The sequence below is a fragment of the Branchiostoma lanceolatum genome, chromosome 6 (genome assembly GCF_035083965.1).
Source record: "Branchiostoma lanceolatum isolate klBraLanc5 chromosome 6, klBraLanc5.hap2, whole genome shotgun sequence".
In the NCBI taxonomy this organism is placed as follows: domain Eukaryota; kingdom Metazoa; phylum Chordata; class Leptocardii; order Amphioxiformes; family Branchiostomatidae; genus Branchiostoma; species Branchiostoma lanceolatum.
In genome coordinates this window covers 9,751,835-9,778,022 of record NC_089727.1, presented here as the reverse complement: position 1 = coordinate 9,778,022, position 26,188 = coordinate 9,751,835, and the positions used below count along the sequence as shown (strand labels likewise).

The 26,188-nt window shown below is 41.5% G+C and overlaps 1 protein-coding gene across 1 annotated transcript; it reads right to left on the bottom strand.

Annotated features, from left to right (window-relative positions):
* Positions 1-84: 84 nt before the first annotated feature.
* LOC136436495 (copper-transporting ATPase 1-like) lies at positions 85-26,176 on the bottom strand. Its single transcript, XM_066430498.1, has 23 exons — positions 25,859-26,176; positions 23,988-24,116; positions 20,228-21,422; positions 19,444-19,689; positions 18,231-18,394; positions 17,652-17,813; positions 17,362-17,435; positions 17,028-17,181; positions 16,296-16,529; positions 15,762-15,853; positions 15,146-15,303; positions 14,569-14,693; positions 12,450-12,584; positions 12,005-12,060; positions 11,717-11,858; positions 11,005-11,187; positions 10,160-10,370; positions 5,425-5,580; positions 5,137-5,279; positions 4,600-4,803; positions 3,925-4,042; positions 3,304-3,406; positions 85-1,869 (listed from the first exon to the last, which is right to left on the bottom strand). The coding sequence occupies exons 2-23, from the start codon at positions 24,096-24,098 to the stop codon at positions 1,614-1,616; spliced, it is 4,422 nt and encodes a 1,473-aa protein (XP_066286595.1). The 5' UTR covers positions 24,099-24,116; positions 25,859-26,176; the 3' UTR covers positions 85-1,613.
* Between the last annotated feature and the right edge of the window lie 12 nt (positions 26,177-26,188).

Sequence of the window (26,188 nt, the reverse complement as noted above, 5' to 3'; positions counted from 1 at the left end):
TAGAATGACATATTTGTATTAAATGACATTGAATATTATAGGATCAACCGAATAAACAAATTAAGATGACAACTGATACTGATGCAGTTTTTGCCTAGTTCAAAAATACAAGATTTATTGGTTGTTACACCATGCTTTTTTTCATTCTTATTCCTGTGCCAACATCTATGATTCCTTCATGTTGAAAGTTATTTTTTCTGCATTCTCATATTATATTTGATGTCTGTAGAGGATGTCATCCATAACATTGAACTAGTGAGGCTTTAACAATGGTAAGGAATGATTGTACATTACTGATTCACAATACCTAACAACATACTGTTTCATTCTAAAAATGAAGATTCTATGTCCAGCTTTCCCGTCTTCAACGCTTTACAAATCAATCTTTATTTCTCACTCTCATCCTTTCCCTGTACTCTATACAACGTATGAATAAACAATCAAGTATCGAATTTGAAATCAGGCTTGTAGCTTATATTCTGCATGCAAAATCTTCACATACCACAACAAAAGTACAGTAGTGCTGTCATAACAATTTCCTATCGGTAGGATAGTCTTCAACTCTTAAGCTATCAAAACCATTTTAAGGTTCGATCGTGTCGAGCATTGCTTGCAGATAAACATTGTCAAATTATGAAAGAATACATGCTGTCAAACCTGTGATTTATTGATATCTTCATCAAGATTTGTTAAATATTGAAGTACATAAAAGATATTGAGTTTCATATGCTGTTGGCATTGCTTAGCATATCCCACCTCCTGACTACAAAACACAGCCTAAATATTGCAGTTCTTATTATTTCAGACATTATCTTTGCTTATTTGACAGATATCCTTCAGAAAGGAACTCGTTGGCCACCAATTCCATTTCCATCTTGAAAGCACAAACATATAAAGCAAAGGTCTTTACTGCAACATATCCACTGTTGGTCCTACCTGGGAAATGAGGCTGTATTGAGGTCATCTGTGACTGTGGCACATAATGGCTGATTCTATTATATCATAAAATGTAACTCAACTGTCACAGTTCAGTCTATGATTACCATAGCATATATGAAGGAGCTGTACGACAATGATTAATTCTTACGTTTGACACAACAATAAAAGTGTACAGTATCCTGTATAGTGGAGTTCGAGAATTTGCCACAAAGATGTACATGACTTGTGTATAGATTATTAAGTGCCTGGCGTTTGCCATGCCCTGTCTACAATGATCGTGTGCTTCTCTTTCTCCAAGGTTAATCTTCACTTTTTCCAAATATATAACATGGCATTTTCTGTATAATTAAGGACTGATTCGTTTCAGAAGCTTTGCTCTCATACCATCATATAAAATTTTCTTACAAAATATACTGGACTTTTCTATAAAATGAAAGACAATCACTTCATACATTTACATCTTTCCCCCACATTCTTTCACATTGTCCACTTTGTAAACTTAAAATTTTTATCAAGATTGTCAAATCAACAAGTCGCACAATTACTTGAGCAATACTTAGTAGTAAGTTATCTATCCTAAACAAAGGTGTATATTATGATTCAGAAATGGTGTAGGTACATAGAACTCTGACTGTGCAAGACAGTAGAAATATGAATACATGTATTATCATAATTCATATATAAGAGTCGCCAAAATCTCCCTCGTCTCCCTCGTCTTCTAACAGACTTTTGCGATCCAGCGTTTTGTTGGATCCGGCAGATCCGTTACTCTTGCGATCCAGCGAGATCTGACTGATGTTCCTCTTGATCGTGTCAAACATGGTTTCCCGCGGGGACTCCACCACGGGTTCTTCTGCTCCCACGGTCACGAAAACGTCGCTGTTGAACACGACGGGCCGTTCCAACGTGTCGGGATCTGTCTTGCGCCAGCTAGGGTAAAAAGGGGGCCAGAGCTTGAAATTAGAATGGAACACATAAATGCACATGCTGGAAACAGCTTGGTATCATCCATCTGTTTGTCACAGCTGCGTCAAAACCATACAAAATATTGAACATACAAAACACAGCAACAGAGTAAGTATATAACTTGTACTTCAGAGGCAAAGAAACTAAAACCACTATAGTTATAGACTTTAAGTCCTCTATAAAAAAAAGAGAGACTAGTAATAAAGTTATGAGGTAGAGCCCAACCTGGGTACAGACCATTGAACATTTGACTTTTTTCTTTGGGCAGTTCTTTCTTGGGGAAATTTTTCGGTCCAGATATCTTTGCTACAAGCAATTTTTACTTGATGATTGACATATTGGTGTGTCTTGTAGTGATTGCTTTTCCTGGTTTTGCCATATACTGTATTTCAATGGTCCCTCCCAAAAGTGCTAACAATTCTACAGTCATGTCATGTCATGTCAGTTGTTGCACTGCAGACTTGAAGCATACAATAGTCACATTTAGGTCTAAGTGGTAAACTAAAAACTAGAAGCATTTAGTACAGTGAGTTCTACAGTACTTATTAATAAGTCATTTTCCTCAGTCATTGTCAGTCTGTCGTACTGTACCAGTCAAGTTACACTCTTGTCACTGTGTAGTACGGAGTCAGTCGTCGGTACATATAGTCTCCTATCTCGTCCTTAAGTATGATCGTCTGGATCTCTGGATCACGAGAGATCAAGTCTGTCGTCTCTGTCAGATCCGTCACAAGTACGTCACAGTCGGTCATGGGTTCTACGCTCCTCTGCCGCGTGAGTTGCTGGTAGGTACGGAAGTTGCGAACGTCCTCCAGGTACATTGTTCGTAAGTTGTGCTGACTGGGCTTCCTATACCTTATGGTGTTAGTAAAAGACGGCTGAGAAGTTTGTTAGAAGTAGGACATCATCTCCATCAAGAATGAATGTCAGCGGACACTTCCGCTTGCATCTACAAATGTAGAACTACCCATCTAAGTAACAGTTTTGATTAAAAGAAAAATGTAATTTTTTAAACTAAACACAAAAAGGTTGGAAACTGGATCATTTCTTATGGTCATGCTTTTGCATAAGAAACACCATGACTGATTTTGTTGGTGGGTTGCCCCAAAAAGTGCCTAAATTACCATGTCAACGTCAGACAGGAGAATTTCGGCACTTGTAGTAAGCTCTGGTGTTCAACCTTTGAATGTAGGATCATGACAAGTATGGAATCATTGTGAAGCGTTATACATTAGCTTTCCAATGATACACAACACCGAACAATTGATAAACTAATAGCGGAAATAGGATTGATCAAATCCAAGTTTCCAAACTTTCCGTGTTGAGTATATATCATTCTCATTTTGTCATCAGTATTGTAGGGATGTAAAGAGAATCTGACAGGAAAGGCAAACTCACAACTTGAGGAAGAGGGAGGACGTCACCACGGAGACGGAGGATGCAGCCATGGCGGCCGAGGCCATCCACGGCATCAACACAAATCCAACAGGCAGGAAAACACCTGAAACATAAATAATAAACCTTTAGAACTGTACATGCAGAAATTTTTGCGTTGGTTTTATGTTCGCAATTTTGGCAGTGACCTCTTCACTGTGACCTTAAAACAACCACAAAAATGCTTGCTCTGTTTTCCTCCCACCTACTCCTTTGTTTCAACTAAAAACTTAACTTAAAACCACCGCAAACATTCTATCTCTTCACCACCGCGAAATTAAATCCCTGCAAACTTAAATGCAGTTACAGTATTTCCCAACTCTGACTGAACAAAACATTTTGGCATATTTGAATTCCAGTAAAACATTGATTTTGGTTTACTGAAAAAACCCTAGCTTCACAACGTCTTTAGAAAGTTGACACTAAAAATCAAATATTTACAGGGCTTAATAGATGTCCTTGGTCTTCTTTAACCTTTAGCACACTGAAGTAGCCATTTGGCACCCCATGCTCTATTGCTTACAGTTAGGCAGCAGGAAGGTTAAAACCCCAGCTTAACAAAGCAGGGACTTCTAAGTGGCATACCTGCAGCAATGGGGACTCCAATCATGTTGTAGATGAGAGCGAAGACAAAGTTAAGTCTGATCCGCCTAACTGTGTGACGAGACAGGTCCATGGCAGCTACCACATCCAGCAGGTCATTCTGTGGGGGTGGGGGGTAAGTGTTAGCACATCCTTTACAACATTCTTAAACCTACCGCCTGGTGGTAGAATTAGAACTAGAACATTCGTGGAAGTGGCTGAATACTGAATATTATACTGTTGACTTATTTTTAGATACCAAATATGATTATGGAATATTGAATGTAACGTTATCTTTGTAAACAGCTGTTTTGTTCTATTTTCCTATGTTATGTCAAGAAGACCCCTGACCTCCTCCTTTGAACTCTTGAAAAATGGCCATGGCCGAAGAGTATGTTAACTTTCAAGGTTAAATAGAGGTTGAAAAAAAAAGTAGAGCAGGCACAATAGCAAAGTATAATCTCCCCATCTTCAAAAACAGATCTATTACAAAAACAGTAACTGTGTATTAGAAACAACAGTCATGCCAAAATAAAGGAGAAAGAGAGGAATATGTGTCCTGCAAGTCCTCAAAATACTTAAATCAGCAATCTACAAACTACATTGTACACATTAGAGAATGCTGTACATTTCCTCAATCCTCGAAATGTTCCCGCGTACAATGCCCGCGACACCCACCCTGATCAGCACCACGTCCGCGGCCTCCACCGCGACGTCCGTCCCCGTGCCAATGGCGATGCCCACGTCCGCCTGTGCCAGGGCTGGCGAGTCGTTCACCCCATCTCCCACCATGGCCACCACGCGGTTCTGGGCCTGCACCTGCTGGATCTTGGCCACCTTGTGGGACGGCAGCACCTCCGCAAACACCTGTGTGATACCCACCTGCAAGAGGACCATGATAATGATCAGACTTGCCATCTATAAAACTGCGTAGGTTTGACCATTTGCTAATTCTACTACATGGCCAGAATGGCATATTGAGCCTAACTGTTTTTAACACTCAGTGAATGCATCTATGATGTTATCCAATCCTCCTCCAAATAAAATACCTTTGAAAATTCTCTTTCTTCCTATCTATTCTCCAGATCACTCCCACAGCTTAACAGAAAAAAAAGTAAAATACCAGTCCTTTCAACCTTTTTGAGATGACCAAGAGAGATGCCAGGATTCCTAGCTTTGTTTTAAAACAAAAGAATGAAGAGATTTTGCCCGTACTTGTTTGGCGATGGCTCTTGCGGTCCTCTTGTTGTCTCCCGTCAGTAGGTACACATCCAGACCCATCCTCTTCAGCGTGTACACGGCCAGCGCTGCCTCCGACTTCACTGTGTCGGCCACTGCTATCATCCCCACCAATGTACCTGTGGGTGTGGTAAAAAGGTAAATGTAGTACCACAGCCCTTTTGAGCAAAGCTGCCTAGGCTGACCCAGTGTAATGACTTGTTTTCATTGTCAATAAAGACAAATACAAATTCATTGCAAATATTAGGAAAGTGTTCCACTCACCATCAATAGAGATGAGCACGGCGGTTTGTCCCTTTTCCTCGTGTTCCTTCATCGTCTCGTCCACCTCGTCACGGACGTTGATGCCGTTGCGCTGCATCCACTCCCTGTTCCCCACCAGGATACGGAACTCCCGCGGAGCCGTGGCTCCCTGGGGCTCTGTGGTCATGGAATGGGACTCATTATCATCAAATACACCAAAGGCTTCTTTTCTTTTAATTGAACCTATAAAGAATGGAACCATCCATTATAACATAACACAAGTTAACAATAAGAACTGAAAGCTTGACTTTGACAAAAACAAAATTCACATAACCGTAAAAGAGAAAAGCACACATAATATCAAGTACTGTCTTATTTGTGCCTATTTTTCTCAGTGCAGTGCGTTTCCAGCTTTTCCTTGTAGCAACTTTTTCAAAGGCTTCTTTGTTAGATACTTTTGCTTTTAGTATAATGCTTGAAGTTAGATTATACAGGATAAATATATAACTAGAAAGGCCGTCATTTGCCCCTGAGCAAATACAGCATGTTTAGCCATACTCCTCCCCATGCAAGAAGTGGGCTGTCCCAAAATAATGCCTGGGCAAATCGAAATATTAACTGCATGTAGAAAGGCAACATTTGCGAGAGCATCATACTTCGCCAATCTCCCTCCCGATGCATAAATTGACTGTTCCAAAATCACCCGTGCAAAAAAAATTCTCTCTACAAGTTCTGCGAGACCCCAAGAGCTTCTTACTGCAAAGGCTTGCGTGTGTTCCTGCAATATGACCTCAGGTGACCTAAATAGAACACGCGTTCTTTGGCCAGTGGCAAATGGAACGCGGGGATCCTTAGATAGAACATGGATTCCTTGGCCAGCAGCAAATAGAACATGGAACGGGGATACCACTTTTGGCCTGTTTTTGGTCTGAAAATGGGCCCAAAAGTCCCCAAAATGAAGCATTCTGAAGTGATGTACACCAGAATTGTGATTGAAGTCCTGTAGGGACATGTTCAAGGCACCCTTGTACCGAATTTCAGGTCACTTGCTTGCAATACCAGGGCACAGGAGCCCAAAATATAAAAATTGTCTAAAAATGCCCCCAAAAAACTCCATAAAAATGATTTTAATGCATGTTTCAACAAAATTAAAAAATCGCATGAGGGTATTTGCCATCTTTACCTACATGCCAAATTTCAGGCCGTTTTGCCCAAAAATGACGGAGTAGATTCCATTTGAAGATATGGCAGGAGAAGAAGAAGAACGTGAACTAGAAAGGCAACATTTGCGAGCAAATACAGCATGTTTAGCCATACTCCTCGCCATGCAAAAAAAGGACTCTCCCAAAATAACAATGGACCATTCTAAAATACTTGCACTAAAAAAATGAATCACCCCAGTCCAAAATTGAGTCTTCCAGTAGCACCTCAACACAATATGGACCAGTCCACAACCATATCTACTAATTGATTAACAAATACACTTCTGCTAAAAAATGGACTTTTTCATAATCATTCCAGCTCAAAATTGAAAGAAATAATTAAAGAATCCTCCCCTTGCAAGAATGGGATATTCCGTGCCATTTCCATGTAAACCAGTCGAAAAATATCCGCTGAAAATTACACTCTTGCGCATTATCAACCCAGTTCAAAATTGAATTAAAAAAGATCAACCCCAGGGAAGAATGAAGTTTTCCATAGTATACATATGAAGATTTGACAGGAGACGAAGGAAATGACCAAAAACAACATATTTGAGTCAATTCCAAGTCACCGAGAGGGTTTTAATATAATATTTGTAATATGTTTGAACTGTTTTGATTAAAAGAATGTCTAAGTCACAATAGTTCTAAAGTGTTCAAACAATTAGAATTGAAACTTATAACATGTTTGAACTTATTTCACATACGTTGGAAACATTTCGAACGTAACTACACAAAAATCTCTTTATTTAGAACAGTTTCAAACCATCTATCCAAATGTTAATGTTCGAACAATTTGTAACAAAGGATTTTCACAATTGCCCTCATAAACGAAGGTGCTAAGTCCTCCTGTGTGTTTTTGCCTATTTTCGGTGGCCGCGCTAGACCACCAGCGGATTTGTTTTGACGGAGCGTCACCCGCGCGCGACGATGTACACTGTTCGGCACCGCTAATATCCGGCATTTTCCCGCTCCAAAACACTCCACAAGACCCACGTTTTTAGTGTTTTGCCTCTTGTGCAACACGATTCGATTTGCATTACTAACGGGACGAAAATGATAGAAAAAATTCACCCCGTCCCGGCGTCCGTCCCAAAAACATGAACGACATGAAAATATATTTTCTTACAGATTCAATCACGAAAATCAACAGCATGGGATTCCAAATTTTCGCAACGGCCGACCATTTTTCATGGTTGAACTTCCTTCCAAGGCGTGCGATAGATAAACATTCCCGGCACATAATAGTCACTAGTACCAGACTAACGCAAGCTCATGATGATAATAGGGAGAAAGTTTGGCCACCAGAGGGTACATTCATTTAACGTTACAAGCTAGCGCAAAGGGGCGAATCATTGACCTTACCGGGGACTGACTCTACTGGCCTAATCATTCCTTTTTTGCCGAATTCTACGATCCATACGCCCGTACGTAGGACATGTAGGAAGGCCTGGTGGTGGACGCTACACATCACGGGAGAGTGTTGGTCCGAGACAGACAGCGGCGTGCTTTCGATCGCGTAGCGGCGACGCACCGCTGCGACAACGTGCGGGACCAAAACGCCTGTCCCCAGTGAGACCATGTGTTTTGAGCGGCATGCCCCGAATCCGTCTACCATTGCTGAATGTAGCCCGATTCATAGAGGTCTATTTTGTAAGCATTATTTCATGTACCCCTCAGCTTGAGAATTCCTTGTGCAACACTTCGCTACATTATATGTTTAAGTTTCCCCCGCGCACCGCCTACCACCCGCCTTTGATCATGTATGAAGTCGGCGGCAGAGAGAGATCATCAATCAATTTTGACAGGAGTGTCGCGCCAGTCTGAGGAGAAACGATCTCCCGTGTTGTGTTGAAAAATTTGGAGTTTGAAAATATCTGGAATAACTAATGCTAGAATAAACATTCACAAAATCATTGATTTAACTTGTTTTCTGTTATAAAATTTCCTAAACTGCAATTTAACCGCTGAGTTTAAGGGAACATGGTGTTTTCCCGATAATCACGTTAAATGTTTATGTCCGGTCTTTCCTCCTCGTAAGCAAACTTCCAGCTTGGCTAGGTGCAAGGCACTAGGGGTCAATGACCTGTAGGTCATATGTAGTATTGAAAGTGACAGAAGCGGCAAATATTGTCAAGAAAGCCCAAAATAAATCGTTTTGAATATATGTATGCCGAAAATGGGAATGTAGTCCTTTAAATATTTGTTCAAGCCACATATACAGCAAATTTCAGGTCATTCGGTTGAAATACCAGGGCGCAGGAGGCCAAGATATGCTAAAAATAGCCTAAAAACCTCAATAAAATCACTTTCAAGGTCAATATCAAAACAAGGAAAAGAACGCACATTGGTTTTTGCCTACATTACCTCTGTACCAAATTTCAGGTCATTTGGTCAAAAAATGACAGAGATGAATCCATTTGAAGATTTGACAGGAGAAGAAGAAGAAGAAGAAGAAGAAACATGAGAGAAAACAATATGTTTAGCCATACTTATGGCTAAACATAACTAGAAAGGCCGTCATTTGCCCCTGAGCAAATACAGCATGTTTAGCCATACTCCTCCCCATGCAAGAAGTGGGCTGTCCCAAAATAATACCTGGGCAAATCGAAATATTAACTGCATGTAGAAAGGCAACATTTGCGAGAGCATCATACTTCGCCAATCTCCCTCCCGATGCATAAATTGACTGTTCCAAAATCACCCGTGCAAAAAAAATTCTCTCTACAAGTTCTGCGAGACCCCAAGAGCTTCTTACTGCAAAGGCTTGCGTGTGCTCCTGCAATATGACCTCAGGTGACCTAAATAGAACACGCGTTCTTTGGCCAGTAGCAAATGGAACGCGGGGATCCTTAAATAGAACATGGATTCCTTGGCCAGCAGCAAATAGAACATGGAACGGGGATACCACTTTTGGCCTGTTTTTGGTCTGAAAATGGGCCCAAAAGTCCCCAAAATGAAGCATTCTGAAGTGATGTACACCAGAAATGTGATTGAAGTCCTGTCGGCACATGTTCAAGGCACCCTTGTACCGAATTTCAAGTCACTTGCTTGCAAAACCAGGGCACAGGAGCCCAAAATATAAAAATTGTCTAGAAATGCCCCAAAAAACTCCATAAAAATGATTTTCAGGCCTGTTTCAACAAAATTAAAAAATCGCATGAGGGTATTTGCCATCTTTACCTACATGCCAAATTTCAGGCCGTTTGGCCCAAAAATGACGGAGTAGATTCCATTTGAAGCTATGGCAGAAGGACAAGAAGAAGAAGAAGAACGTGAACAAAAACAATATGTTGAGCCATACTAGGTATGGCTAAACATAACAAAAACAATATGTTGAGCCATACTAGGTATGGCTAAACATAACTACTTTCAAAATCCTACATTATAACTTTTTTTCTCCAAACATTTCTGACACCATTCAGCCCTAATGCCAAACTTGTTGCTGTGACTGTCTCACTAAGCTTCTCCTCTTGACTTGGGCACTCCTTATTAGGGTTTGTGATTGACACTTAATGCAAATCAACTGTTCATGTACAGGGCCACCATCTTACCGTTAGCCACAGGCGGCTCTATAATGGTGGGGGTGTCTTCAGCAGAGGTCTGTCTACTGTCGCTGTTGGACAGGTTACTATGGTTACTGCTGTCCACTGATTGGCTGCTGGCCTGTAGAACGGACTCGATGGAGGACACGGTGCAGCGCAGTCCACAGCCGGGCACGGCCTGGAAATCAGAGGACTTCCCCAGAGCCTCCACACACAGCATCTAGGACAGGTAGTACAGTAAAGTGTAAGTACAGATCTAGTACAGGTAATACAGGTAATAAAAATGTGTAAGTACACCATAGAGAGATCAGGGACTCCACACACAGCATCTAGGACAGGTAGTACAGTAATGTGTAAGTACAGATCTAGTACAGGTAATACAGGTAATAAAAATGTGTAAGTACACCATAGAGAGATCAGGGACTCCACACACAGCATCTAGGACAGGTAGTACAGTAATGTATAAGTACAGCATAGAGTCAGAGATACACATGTATAAGAACAAGCTCTTTATACAGTTTTAGAGTCTTGCTACGACCATCAAAAGGAACACAAACATCGAATGTTCTGGCAAATGTTCCTGTACAAATGACCACCTGTACATGAGGACCACCTGAACAATGTGACCATTTTTTGGTGATCTATCAGATAATTTTCCCCATTGTCAGAAGCATTAAGAATCTGTCCAAAGTGACCACCTGTCCACATAGATCAGATTTTCTCTGTCTCCTGAGTGGTTTTCTTGTCCAGTTTTGACTGTAACTTTATGTTACTAATTGTGGGATTCCATTATCTCACATGCCAGCCAAAATGAAGAAACCAAGAAAGAGTTACGATAAGTATAGTGTTCTCACCTCTTTGACATGTTTGACAATGGCAGATGCGATGGGGTGCTCACTGCTCTGCTCTGCAGTACCGACGATGGCCAGCAGGAGGCGCAGCGTGCAGACAGCAGGCTCCACAAACAGAGCAGTTCGCATGACCCGAGGTACACCGTGGGTGATGGTGCCGGTCTTGTCAAAGATAACAGTCTTCACCTAACAAAAGGAAGCAGAGTTCTACATTAAATGGCAAACATTTAATAATTTCAACATCTACACTGAAAAAAATATCAAATCAAATGATAAATTTCAATATGCTAAATTTCCACCTTTGCCCATTCTAGACAAATACCTCTTGCAAAACATAAGACACAAACTGGAATAAATAAAAACAAGGATGAAATTACGTATTTGTCTATAAAGGCCTTACACCGTAGATTTCCAAAACATGTACCCTAGCTACAGTGTATGTCGCTACCAGTTGAGCTACAGGGACATCCCTAATTACAGACTTGTATTTGACTTGTAAAGAGAATGACAGGTGCAGTCCCAACCGAGATGTCCTGACCCAGGATTGAACCGGGGTCTCACAGTTACCAACAAATTGGAACCAGGAACTCAACTCTGAGGCTTCTACCAGTTGAGTTACAGGGACATCTCTAGTTCATTAAGACTTGTAAATAGCATAAAATATATATCAGGCCAATGCAAAAAGAAGACCAATGGTGCAGCAATAGTGACTTACTTTGTGAGCGAACTCCAGAGGTTCCCCTCCCTTGATGAGGATGCCGTTCTGGGCACCCACACCCGTCCCCACCATCACTGCTGTCGGGGTGGCCAACCCAAGGGCACAGGGGCAGGCTATGCTCAACACTGTGATGGCACACCTATGGACATAGTAGGCAATCATTTAAGCAATTTCTATCATCAACACGTATCAATATAATATGTGCCTAAGAAAATAACAATCTATATCTCTTGTACATCTACATCTTGTAAAACAAATATATAATTAACAATAAATTCTTCATACCTGAATGCAAACTGCACAGCGATCTCTGCTTCACTAATGATGTCATGTCTCTCATTCTGTTAGAAAAAGTTTTTAGATAGTTAAAACACAGTCAGTACATACATTTACTCACAGCAGATAGAAGGATTCATATCAGAAATAACTTGACTTATGACTTCAAAAAAATGCTCCTTTTGCATTTGGGAGGTTGCAGGTTCAAGAAACATCCAGGTCATACCAAAGACTTTAAAAATAGAACACACTGCTTTCTCTGCTTAGCACTCAGCACTTATGGGAAAGAGTATGGGACTTGAACGCACACTACTTCCAGTGAACTAGATCCCTACAGTTTCACAACTGAGTAGCCTACATGTAAGTGCTATAGAACGGGAGATGGGCAGCACACTATACACTACAGAACAAATTCTGACTAACTGACTCCAAACAAGTGGAACAAACAACTCACGGCAAAGTTTGGGTCGACCAGTTCGGGATCCCCCATGCCAATGCCGATCCACACGAACAGTGTGACGACAGAGATGGCACAGATGGTCGGCACAAAGTACCCAGACAGCTTGTCTGCAAACCTCTGGATGGGAGCCTGGGAGAAACAAGGAGAAAACATCTTAGTACAGTAGACTCCGCTTAACTGCACCACGCATTTGCCAGCATTTTTGGTGCAATTATCCGGCTGGTGCAATTATGCGAAATGTCCAGCTGGACCGTACCACCATGGGCGGGGCGGTGTATTGTTAGTCAGAAACACTAGCTCAAAGAAAATGGACGAAATTATGCAGTTATTAACTTTATTTACGTATTCAAGGACATGTACTGTACAAAAATCTTGTAAAGTTTACCATGATACTGTACAGATTAAACTTAACATTTCCTTTGCTTCCTCAGCTAGGTACTGTACACGTGTAGAAAGAGAAAATATGCTTGATTCGCACAGCAAAGAAAACAACTCCGACTGTAACGTTATGTCTAGAATAATGACTTTGGTCTCACAATTTGTTAGTTTAAATGGCGGTAGGTATGACTAAGACAAACTTGACACCGTATCTACAACTTGAGTCAACAAATTACATCGAAAGTTTCACACTTGTGTTGGTGAATGCGCAAACAAAGGATAAAAATGCGCCGATAGCGTAAAAGCACAAGGACGATCTTATCTAACAAACACAACTCCGCCTGTACTGTATTTCTAAAAATGATGACTTTGGTGACTTAGGTCTGACAATTCTAAGTTAAGATAGCGGTATGTTTGGCAGAGATTACCTTCTTAATTACAACTTGTGTCCAGGAATTACACTGAAAAACTCCGTCGTCGAAATTCCAAATAAGGAACAAAATGTACAGTGTATCTAGTGGGCAGATATGGTTAGATGACTCAGATCAAGGACAGATCATTCTCCTTATACAGTATCAGAGCCTAACCCGCGTATACCTCGTTCCGGTGAATGCAGGAAGTTTCTAGGACGCGGATTCAGCCAGATGATCACGTTAGCACCGCACCGCCAAAAGTGACAGTTATGTCCGCCTACACGTCTGTAGCCCTTGCCGAGCCTCTATTGTTTCCGACTAGATGTACGTAAAGACGCCGGTCTTTTATTATCGGCAGCAGTATGTAGCGCTGCCGCAAACCTCAAACCACTGACAACACCCCATGCCATCCTTAACGCGAAATCAAATCCACGCGAACTTGAATGCATTCACAGTAATAAGATAGTAGTACAGGTAGAGACCAATCTTTATTGAGTACAGCATGCTGTCTGCCAAAGCGCAATGCCGCCTTTGGTAGGCGTGCGTCTCTTGATGGTGCCGACACGCCCTGGACCCGCCCGGGACCTCCCATACGATTCCTATCAACGTGACTGTCAATGGAGACCGCCTTCTTTTGTTACTCAAAAACAGTTTTAAACATATTGGCGGTATTGCGCCTTTACATCGGCAGGTATCGGCTCATTTTTACCACGTTTGCCGATTTTTAGCGCACCTTTTTAGTTAACTGTTCGAGGATTTTTGAAAAAAATTGGTGCAGTTATCCGAAATTGGTGACAATGCGCGGTGCAGTTATGCGGAGTCACTAACAATGCAGTGAATGGGAACCGGTTTGGGATTTTGGGATTTGATGCAATTAAACGGAAGGTGCGTTTATCCGAGGTGCAATTAAGTGGCTTCTACTGTACTTACTTCATTTCTTCTGACAGTCTGAACCGCAACCTCAAATCTTTAACAGTTTTCAAGAATTGAAACAAGAATGGTACTACAAATTCAGAGAAAAGGATACCATGTACTACATGTAAGTCTTCATTAATTGTAGATTCTACAGATCTGAGGTACGAAAAATACTGTAAGATGGCTGCACTAACGGATAATCGCTTTGCTCACTCTGTGGTTTATTCTGTAGTTAAAGGTCACTGGCCAAGTGTGTCATGTCACAGTAAACACAGTGGTATCCTTAACCTTCAGCCTGCTAAGGTAGCCATTTGGCACCAAATTTGTTGTATGGGGTTAGGCAGCAGGGAGAAGGTCCATCATTCACTCCCGACAACCCTTGTCCAATTTCAGCGATCTCCCCGTACCTTGGAAGTCTGAGCCTCCTCCACCAGTTTGACGATCTGTGCCAGGGTGGTGTCTGCTCCCACATGTGTGGCCTCGACCAGCAGCGCTCCGTGCTGGTTGATGGTCCCGCCAATCACTTTACTCCCTGCCAATCAAAACACAGGTAGTGAAACTTCTGTGACTATCTAAAAGAAATATATAATTTGTTTATTGAGGATTTGGAACAATGCAACTTGTGTGCTTTTAGAACCTTCTCCTTTACACATGTCATATGGTACAAAATAGAATCAACATTAAAACATGATGGAGACTAAAAACAACCAAGAATGTACCTAATGTAATCAACAAATTCCATGGCAGCTCAATAGACCAATCTTGACTGTAAATCCCAATCAGCAGTTCAAAAATGAGAAAATGGCGATTAGCGGTTTGACCAATAAAAGAGTGGCTGCATGTCTGTCAAACATTTTTTTGCATTTTCATGTTTCTATTTTGCATTTTCTACGTTTGACAGAGGTGGGCTAGGCTATGGGATAAGTCTACAAAGTTCAGAGCCACAGTGAAACAAAAAGTTGTATTTCTTTTCTTGTTCTGTACCAGGTTTCTTGGGTACAGGCATGGACTCTCCTGTGATGAGGGACTCGTCAGCGGTGGACGTGCCGTCGATGACCTCCCCGTCCACAGGGATCTTTGCGCCCGGTCCAACCCGCAAGATGTCCCCGCGCTGTACCAGCTCAACGTCAATCTGCTGCTCGCTGTAGACAGAGAGGCAACGTAAGGTTATAGACATGTGCAGTACTGTAGAAAGCTGCTAGGGGGCCCATTTTCGAACTTGACCCTTCCCGACCCCAACCCACATACCAAATATCATCAGAATCCATCCACAGATTTTCAAGTTATGCTGTCCACTGACACACACACAGACAAACGGCACCCTAAATCATAACCTTCTTGGCAAAGGTAAAAATCTGTATCTAAACAAGGCAATCAACGATGGCAGGCTTCACCGGTACCTATTTACCATTAATGCTTTGCGTGACCCTTCCAGTTCCACAGACAAAAAATTAGCAACACTTAGCATGTATAGTAATGCAAAACACACACAGATAGACAGGCCAAAAACAATACTTCACTACTTTGGGGTGAAGAATCTACATTTATATACATATACACTCAGGATTTAACTTTGTGGTACAAGTTAAAACAAACGTACCTGACAACAGAGCCATCCTTTCCCAGTTCCACTGAGGTAGCCTCAGTAGCCTGTAGAGACATGAGTTTGGCCAGGGCTTCTGACGTCTTACCCTGGACATAAACAAACGTGAGATGTGTAAACAACAACATAGCTCACAATCTATTTTGCTATTCTTCATTGTAGATATGTGGTTACTACATTAACAGGGCTGTCTCCAGCTTTAAGGTTTTTTCCGTCCCACTCATTGTTTGGGAGCCCATGTAGTTGATTTTCCTTGTTAAATCTATCATTTTAAGCTTATGAAAATACATTTTCTTCAATCTTATGTCAAAAAGTTCAGATTTTTGGGACAGATGGAGTGAAGTTTTTATCCGTACCAAGAAGCAAATTTCCGTCCCAGGACGGAGGGAAGGGCCCTGGAGACAGCCTTGCTGCAATTATCATTCGCTGATGGTAGACTTCACACACTTGAAGGTTCTGTCTCTATACATGATGAACATTATCTATAAATCCTAAAGATGAAACCAACTGGGTCAAATTTTTCTTCCTCACCTTTGCGATGTGTTCCAACCATCTCCCGAGGGAAATGAAGGTGAGAAGCATAGGCGGGACGTCGAAGAACGTTTTCGGGCTGAGCGCTGGGTTCTCTACCACCGCGATGATGAGAACGATGACAGAGTAGACATACGCGATGGTTGTGGACAGCATGATGAGGACGTCCATGTTGGTGGACCTGTGCTTCAGGGCCTTATAGGCTGTGACATAGAAGTGTCTGCCTCCGAATATCTATGGGACAAATGAGAGGCTGTGTTTAGTTTAAGGATTGCTTTGTGCGTGGGTGGGCGATTTTTACGTTGTAACCAAGAAAAAAATGTGCTCATGAACATGTTTATCAAGAGTCCTTAATGAAAAACTGATTAATAAACACACAGCTATAGACTTCCAACGCCTTTAATTTGATCTATAGGAACTTTCTAAGTACTGTTTAGTCCTTTCTTAATTCTAAGCAACGTTTGCAGGGGATGCAGAGAGGAAGCACTGTTTCCCTGGAAATTATATAAACATTGTGTTTCCTCCACACACACTGCCACGTTTTTTTCCCCTCATACCAGACACTGGGACAGCAGGTAAATTGATTGACATGCAAAAGTTATCACCCTGAGGGTAATTGTTAATCTATACAACCCATTGGGCAACATTGGTTCCGTCTGTCCTCTCCCAACATCACAATCTTTTAATGCCCTGTCGAATAAAGCCTCGTACAGCTGCTTTGTCTGGCGTTACCTGGACAGGTGTAGATAGGATGAGGAAGAGCACGTTTTCCAGAGACACGCCCCTGAAGATTGGCTTACGGCTGTGGCCGGTAGACATATAGTAGATCATGATGATCATCACGGGAAGGCCGAAGATAAACGAGAACAGAAACGCTGTACGCCACCTACAGAACACATGGCAAGTACAGAAACACTGGTCAGTCCAAGATCTAGAGGAAAATGTCCCATACAATGTACCACATAAATGCCACCGCCCCTGAAGCATCGCAAAAATATCTGAAAATGAAAAGCAAATACAAGAGAAATGAAACTTATCAAGTACAAGTGCTAAGTACAGGGCTTACTTCTGAATAGACGCTTTGTGGTCCATGCTTCCCCTTTTCTCTTCTGTAGTCAGGCTGGCATCAAAGCCCATCTCCTAAAATTGTAAAATATAAGATAATATCAAAACCTGAAAAACACTCAAAGATGACTTTTGACATCATGGTAGCTCATTGACGCATGTCTTCAAGTGGTATTAATCTAGTATGGCATTAGATAAATATCTAAAGTGAAACTCTGTTGGCAACTACTATTGCAAACGTAAATATCAATAACAACAAAGTTTGCGACAACACATAGCACAAGTACGCACCTTTATCATTTCTATGATGTGCCTGGGACCGGTGACCTCTGGGTCAAACACAAACTGGCCCCTCTCTGTTGCCAAGGCAACGGAAACCTCCAGAATCCCTGGTTTTCTCTTCATGTTGGACTCGATGGTGTGGACACAGGAGGAACAGGTCATGCCTGAAATCTGGGGGGGGGGGGGTAAAATGTACAAATCGTAAGAAGTCATAAGAAATCAGGATAAAGTAAAATACAGTAAGAACTCCCCACAAGGACCACTGGGGACCAATCAAATCTGGTAAGATATGGACTGCAAAGAATTGGCAGCCGGAAAAAAAACAACATTAAAATTTTGGTGTATGGTGTCACTTTATCTGTAATATTAAAGAGCTAGCCCAATGTTGTCAGCCATGCATTATGAAAGGGGTACAAATTTTGACGGGTAAATGATTTATCATTGCTGTACAGGATTAGGAATGATGATCACAACAATTTGATTATCTCTGGCTCTTAAAAATAAAATGGCCACTCTGTTCTATCTAATCAACATGAAAGAAGAACTATAAATTTAGATTAGAGCATGCATCATAAGATTAGCCCTTACTGCCAGCTGCACTCTGCCCTCCCCGATCCCTTGGGACTCAATGATAGTTGCGCCAAATCCGATGTCGGTGATTTTCTTGGCTATCTCGCTGGGAGTCGTATAGCAAGGGTCGTATTTCACCTCCGCTTTCCCCGCCATTAACGATACCAGCACGGATTTTATACCTGAAGTAAGGAAAAAAGGAATGTAACCAAATAGTAATAAGCTTAAGCTTCTACCATATTTACAGTAGTTAGCTATATGATTACAACATCATAATTTCAATATACGATACACATACATGTACATAAAATCTTTGGCTTTCGAAAGGTGTTTTATCTTCTTTCTACTCTAGACAGAACAAACAAGTTTGATTATTATTACAGGGTATCAACTACACATCTTGAGAATTAATCTAATTACGTTCAATTGTGCCATTAGGAGACTTGATAATGATGTAAATGGCATTGTAAATATAATTATTATTCCAAAGTAATGAAGATTAATGCTGTTATAGGAGACACTCAGTCAATCATTACTACTGGTAACTTGAACCCCTTTCACATACATTGCGGTCTACAACAAAACACTAAGGTCATATTGTAACTAATGTAAGAGAGTTGTGGGCATGGGAAACTTAAAACAGATTACATGCATACAACTTATACACAAGGAACAAGTGCAAGAAAGACAGTGAAGAAAGAAACTGTTGTAGACCTGGCATCTTGTCAACACGCCTCTCTATAAGGTCTACACAAGAGGCGCACGTCATGCCAGCGACTCCCAGGACACAGTTTTGGGAGTCCTTCGCTGGTTTGGACTTCGCTCGAGGTCCGGGTTTGTCTCTAACTCTGGCAGACTCTAACAGGCGTCATCAAAAAAGACAGAAGACAGAGGAAGAAACAGCAAGATGGAAGACTGAATGACAGAGAAGTTGTGTTGTAAAGAAAGAGAGGTTGTGTAAGCATTATGTTTGCAGTGTTTCCCCTTACCGACAAAAGCTTTCCATACTTTTGGAATGTCTGAAGTACACCTATCTGGTTAAAATCACCATAGAAAGAGAAGCTTTAGGGAAAACACTGATTCACCAGCTTTCATAGTAATGTTCACCCACATCTATAAGAAACATGTATATTTTACTTTAAACATCAAATCTGCATCCATACCAAGGAAAAGAAGCCAAGATGTTCCAATATCTTTATAATTACATAGGAGTTAAAGGTGTGGTTCTTACCTGTTTCCTTCCCCAGGTTCTTCTCGATGTTAGAGACACATGATGCACATGTCATCCCCGTCACCTCTACAAAGCACTTGTCCATCTGATCGGCTGTTCTGGTGGGTTCCTCTGCCGTTCCCAGTTCCACCTCCTCCAGGCCCAGCTCTGTCTTCACCACGGCCCCCTTCCTGAAGTGCACCGTGAAGTCTTCTTTCTTCTCAGAACTGGCACCAGGCTTGGACAGTGGGATCTGTGCTGACTGGCCTAAAGAGAAGACAGAAACCCATGGATAATTTCATCAGGTTGGTAAGTCACTGGATAACAATTTAAAGTTCCTTGTACACAACCAAGTGTTTTCTAAAGCTAATTTTTTGGTGACCGTCTGTCACCTTCCTCATGGCCTTACTGACTGATTCTATTTTGGACTGCTAACAGATGCAGTCCCAAATGTAAAGTACTTGCATTTGGGGCCGCATCTGTTTATATCTTCACGTTTGTGACTGCATCTGTTAGCAGTGACACCTATATAGCTGCAGTGCGGAATAGAACCAGTCAGTATCGCTCTGAGGAAGGCAACAGACTGTCTCAGAAATGTCGACTTGAATAAAACCCTAGCAAAATTTTTACAAACTTTGTTATCCAGGACAGGAATCATTACAAACTAATACATTAGCTAAATGTGGAAATTACGTTTCAACAATGTCTATGTTAAGACATCTAACAAAAAAAAACTGTCCAGGAACTTTCACAAGCACATGACCTATACATACAGATACAATAATGACAAAACACTTTTACATGCCTGGAAGAGATGCCTCAAACCCCATGTCGTCTATAGCTTCTCTCAGCTCTTCGGCACTCACTTTTGAGGGCTCATACACGATGGTGCCGTTGGCATTTCCCAGGGACACTTGGACTGACTTTACTCCAGTAAAGGTGGCCATCCTGCCCTCAATGCTCTGTACGCAGGAGTTACAGGTCATCCCCTGGATACCGACGACGACCGTCTGTTCGCCGGATGGCGGCTGGGTTTGCTTCGTGATTGGCTTGGATGAGCCGGGGAGGAAGCACGTGAACCCCTCGAACGCTATGCCTCTGGCGAGGCTTTCCGGATTCGTCTGGCTGGCGTCGTAGCTTACATTGGCGTTCTTGTTTTCCAGGGAGACCTTGATGGAGTGTAGACCCGCGTGGTCGGCCATAGCATCCTCGATCTTACGAACGCAGGATTTACAGTGCATGCCCTCGACCCCAATCACGACAGTTGACGCCGTGGAAAGCGTTGCTGGCTGCAGGCTCCGACTGTCCTGCTCCATTTTTACCCAGGGGTCCGAGGGCATGCTAACCGCTGTAAAGCTAGCAGATTGTTTGCTCGTTGGTGGTAGAGTGGTGGGTACCTTCTGAGAAGGAGCGGTGGTGGATGGTGGCTGTGACGATGGCTGCTCATTTTCTAAGGAAGCGTCGAAGCCCATGTTGTCGATGCCGTCCTTCAATAAGGTGGGATCTGTCTGCTGGGGATCAAAGTCTATCACTGCCTCCTTATTCTCCAAGGAGACTTTGATCGTCTTGACCCCCTCCACTGAAGACATCAGCTTCTCAATGCTCTCCACACAGGAGTTACACGTCATGCCTTCCACCTTGATCTTGACTTTGTTTTGATCCCCTTGCACTCTGTCTAGCACAAAGGCATCAAAACCCATGTCGTCAACCGCTTCTCTGATTGCCGCTGGGTTGGTCTTGCTTGGGTCGTACATAACCTTCCCCTGCTTCTGAGCCAGGCTAACCTTGATGGATTCCACACCTTCCATTTGAGATATCATTCCTTCGATGGATTGTACGCAAGAGTTACACGTCATGCCCTCGATTCCGATGACGGTTTGGGCGGTGTTGGAAGGTAAGGACGCTTCGAATCCCATGTCATCAATGACGTCCCGGAGTTTGGACGGGGAAGTCTTTGCTGAGTCATACTGGATGGTGGCATTATTGTCCGCAAGAGAAACCTAAGGCAGGAAAAAACAACATAACCTTTCACATTGCAATACAATTATCACTTACATAGACAGAAAGTAGAAATTTTCTCACTTATAGCTACACAAATACATGTTGTAAGCTAGTAGACATTGAGCCCATTTTAACTTTAGCAACAAGCATATGTAAAGAAATCTATACATTCCGGAACCTTGGTGATTTTCATCTAAGAAAAAAACCTTTTGAAAACTATCCCACAGTCTGTTGAAAATACAAACTGCTAGCAATATCCTAATGCACTGAGACGTCAAAACGGATCAGAGGATCATACAGGGATGAATTATGACTTGAATCAAGCAAGTCCTTAGTCCATATGTCAAGTAGAAGAGAACGAGAACGTGTTATGCATGTAGAATAAACTGGTCAAAAGTCCATGGGAAGTGGCACCACCATGCACAGGTGTGTGTCTGATTAAAAATTACAACGGATGCAGCTTATCTATTATTTACAGTAACCAAACTCACTATCCAATAGCTACAGACCTTCAGAACAGTACATTATCATAACCACACTGACAGGGACATGCCATGTTCGATATGATCATGACTCATCATGTTCATTTCATCCAGTTACTGGTTTGTGCAAGACTTATTTCAATCAAACAAATGACAAAATCGAACCCCCTTCTCCTCACGTAAAATACATGTATACAATCAACATTATGGTGCACATGAAAAAAAATAGTCCCCTTTAACAGGGGAACTTTTGCACACAAAAAAACTTACATTCATTGAAACAAGTAGGACCTTCTGGACTTTGACCTTTGAATGCCCTTCGAATGACCAGTAGTACAGATCAACATCAACATGTCACATGACCCTATTTCATGTGCCACTCATATAGTCATAGAGCAAATTGTTAGAGCATCAAGTGCCAAAAGACTTGTTTGTATAATGACTAAGTTTTTATACACTCCCCAGTATGATGGTGCTAATTGGTTAAACTACCTTCAGTGAAATGAGAATCATTATAGTATACAACAGGGCTCGAAATACTGGGTGCATGTGCACCCAGTGCACCCAATTTTGGAGCTGTGCACCTAATTTTTTACTGTGGGTGCACTGGTGCACCCAAATATTTTCGTACGGTTTAATGTGTAAAGGTATCACTGCACACTAGTAGACAGCATATTCTTGACATCTAAGTGTAAGAAAATAATAAAATCTTTGTTGTAGTACTTGTTTAAGATGTTGATGTTAGAATTTGAGTTAATTTCGATTTTGAAAGCTTCAAAACTGCGTGCCGAGATCGGGTGCCAAAAGTGCATGAAGAGGAACAGTAAGGTTTGTCATTAGGTTTTGCTTACAATAGTTACATTCTACTTTATTTTATGTGGTACACCCAAAAAATTTTTGGTGCACCCAATTTTTTTAGGTTGGGTGCACCAGTGCACCTATTCCCGAAACTGAATTTCCAGCCCTGATACAATCATGCCATGAAATGTAATGGATTATCTAGAACAGTCTGTTTGTAATGTTAAAAACAGTGTATCATTCAATCAGTAGGTTGTTTGGAATAAAACACTATCTAAGCAACCACGAAGAGCTAGTGACTGATTACATTCATATCAAATAACTTATCACGTCCAAGCATCTAAGCCCTGCATAACTTATTCCAATCTTTGTTCGGGATGAAGATATTCCTAGCTAATGTACCTTTAGCTAATCACTCCCAGTATCTCTGCATTTGTCTCATGAATAAAAACTAAGAACTAACATCATATAGAAATCCCATTTTGCCTACATGATGTTTTGTTTTACTTAGCCTGGATATCATCCTACTGCTGGCTCAATCTTTTTGCTTTCTAACTACGGAACCATCTTAGGTAGTAACTGCTTGCTCAATCTTTTTGCTTGCTAACCACCATGGTTAGCAAGTGAAAAGACTGAGCCAGTAGTTACCGATATACTACGGAGAATGATACCCAGGCTAGTTTTGTTTAATCACAGACATTGAATACGAAGTCAAACAGCCAAAAGCCCTAATATATAATGCTGAACCCTAACGTTACATATAATTCCTAAGATATATCCAAAAGCATAACAGTCTGACTGCACTGTCCTTGGAACCTTTAGCTACAAACATGTATACTAACTGTAATCACAGCCTGTGGAAACATAGGTGATGGTGAATCGTACTGACAGAAAAACATCTTGACAGCAAAACATCCTGGTATAAAATTAAAAGCAACCTATGTCCACATGTTGGTTAACAGATCGTCCGACAGGATGAAAGAAGAATATGATGATGATGGTTCAGAGAAATACATGTATACTTAGTATTATAGAGGATGAAGTAGTGTAATTCAATTTATCTTCACTGTAGTAAAATTTCACGGTGTAAGGAAAATGGACATTTTCACTGAACTTTAACTTCACAGTGTCGGCAAGTGATTTACAGAACGGATCTGTGAAGGAATCATAAATGATAACTACAGTTTTTTTTCACGGTGATGATAACTTCACGGTACAGAGGTGACCGTGAAAACAGTAATCATGAAGTTACAGTGAAAGAAACAAGAATTACAGTATCCATACCTTGATGTTGATAACTCCATCCTGCTGCCCTACATAACCCTGTATGTTCTGTACACAGGAGTTGCACGTCATGCCCTGTACGCCAATCACGACTCCCTCCTGACTCGCCATGGTGTCTGTTTGTCGTACCTGTAGTCAAACAAACAAGGCAATCAGAGATGGCAGGCTTCACTTCAGTCCCTCATTATGTCAAAAACAAACACAGACACAATATACAAACAGAGACATGTCAAAATCAATACTTCAATCCCTGAAAGTATTGTTTTGGGCAATTGTCTCACTCTCAGTCTGTTTTTTAGTGTTTATTGTGTCTGTGTGTAGTTCCGAGAAGTTCACAGAGGGAGCTATGTTAGTACAGGTGTGTGCCACTACCAGGATAGCAACATTATTTCCATAACTGTAGTCAAACATGGAAATCAGAGATGGCAGACTTTGCCCCCTTCATGATGTTCATGTAGGTCACACAGACAGACATCCAAGAAACAGTACCTCACAACTTGGGGTGAAGTAACAATAAATTTCCGTATGTTACAGCTACCAGTTAACGTTATCGTAATACTAGCAACATTTTTTCATACATGTAGTCAAACAAGATAATCAGAGATGGCAGACTTCACCCCTTTATGCAAAATTGCAAGTCAGAAACAGACACGCCCTAAGTACACAACACAGACAAACATGCCTAACACAATACTTCGCTCCATTGGAATGAACTGTGCTACTACCACTACCAGGTATGGCGACATTATTTTCAAACCTGAAGTCAAATAAGGTAATCAGAGATGGCAGACTTCACCCCCTTCATGTAGGTCACACTGTCACACACCCTCGTTAAACCAGGACCCCATAGCGCTCCACGTTACATTGGTCGCGAAAGGGGCCCTGGTAAAAAGACCCGTCACATATGGTTATGGCAGGTCAACGAGACTTGCTCATGAATAATTAATGAGCTGACCTTATTTGGCACAAACGGCAGTTGTGGCTCATGAATAATTAATGAGCTAGCCATAACACGTACACTGATTGGTTGATAGCTTCCCAGTGTTCTTTGCGCGTTGGCTTCAGATGAGAGGAAGCAAACCCTCTGATTGGCTGAAGCTGTTTTGGTGGCGACGTCGTCATAACCATATGTGGCAAAGCTTTTTACCAGGGCCCCCTTCACAACTGATGTAACGTGGAGCGATATGGGGTCCTGGTTTAACGAGGGTGACATACCTCACACCATGGGGTGAAGTAACAATGAATTTTTGTACAATCATGTAACGTTACTAATACTACTACCAGGTAATGTTAACGTTATAGCAACATTGTTTTCGTACCTGTAGTGTTTGACTAACTGTAGTCAAACAAGGTAAATAAAAATGTCAGACTTCGCCCCCCTTCATGCAGCTCAGAAACAGACATATACACAACACATGGAAACAAGCCTAATAGTATTATAATACTTCACACCATAACGGAATAAACTGTACCACTGCCAGGTATGGCAACCATGATTTCGTACCTGTAGTCAGTGTAACCTTGTGTACAAGTGTGTGCCAGGTACGGTACCTTAACTGGTGTAAACAAATAGCACACCTTTAATATAATAATGAGGATGACTAAGCTGAATTTATCTTTAGCGTTAGCGCTGTAATTAACATTTTCGTCATCAATTGTTTCAGCTAATTTGTAGACAATGACAAGCGTAAGCAAATCTACTAGAGGCTACCCGGAAAAACGCAACAGAAAACTGCTGGGTTATCCTGGTTGACGTCAGAAGAGACTGTTTCACCATATTTTTTCGTGACTCTGGAAAGAAACTGACCGACTGTAAAGGAAAACAACGATATCTAGGACATAGTAATGAGATTTAAGTACTAATGACTTACCTAGGCCTTGGAGGTCTCTTATTTCATCTGTTAAGTCATAGATTTAGGAATTGTTGCTTTTTTCTGCCTTATTTTGTCAAGTCGCTTGGAGAATTTTCTATGTAAACTACTTCCGCGAATCACGTGACTGCTGGGCCGTGACGTCAGGAGGTCATTTCACCGCACATAAGTAAAAGTAAATTATATCGAACATTATTGTGAAAATAAATAAAAAGATCGGTTAGATTCCTCCAAATACGTTTAAAAAAATTATCATAAAATGATAATGCACATATTTGCTAGCATATTTTTTATATTTGTTTGCTAAAAAGTATGGAAATGCCGATTAAT

Coding starts and splice junctions, on each gene's coding strand:
- LOC136436495 (XM_066430498.1), bottom strand. CDS start 24,098: ATGGCGAGTCAGGAGGGAGTCGTGATTGGCGTACAGGGCATGACGTGC. Junction 21,423..23,987: donor ATGGAGTTATCAACATCAAG/GTATGGATACTG, acceptor TTCCTGCCTTAG/GTTTCTCTTGCGGACAATAA. Junction 4,804..5,136: donor CAAGAGCCATCGCCAAACAA/GTACGGGCAAAA, acceptor GTCCTCTTGCAG/GTGGGTATCACACAGGTGTT.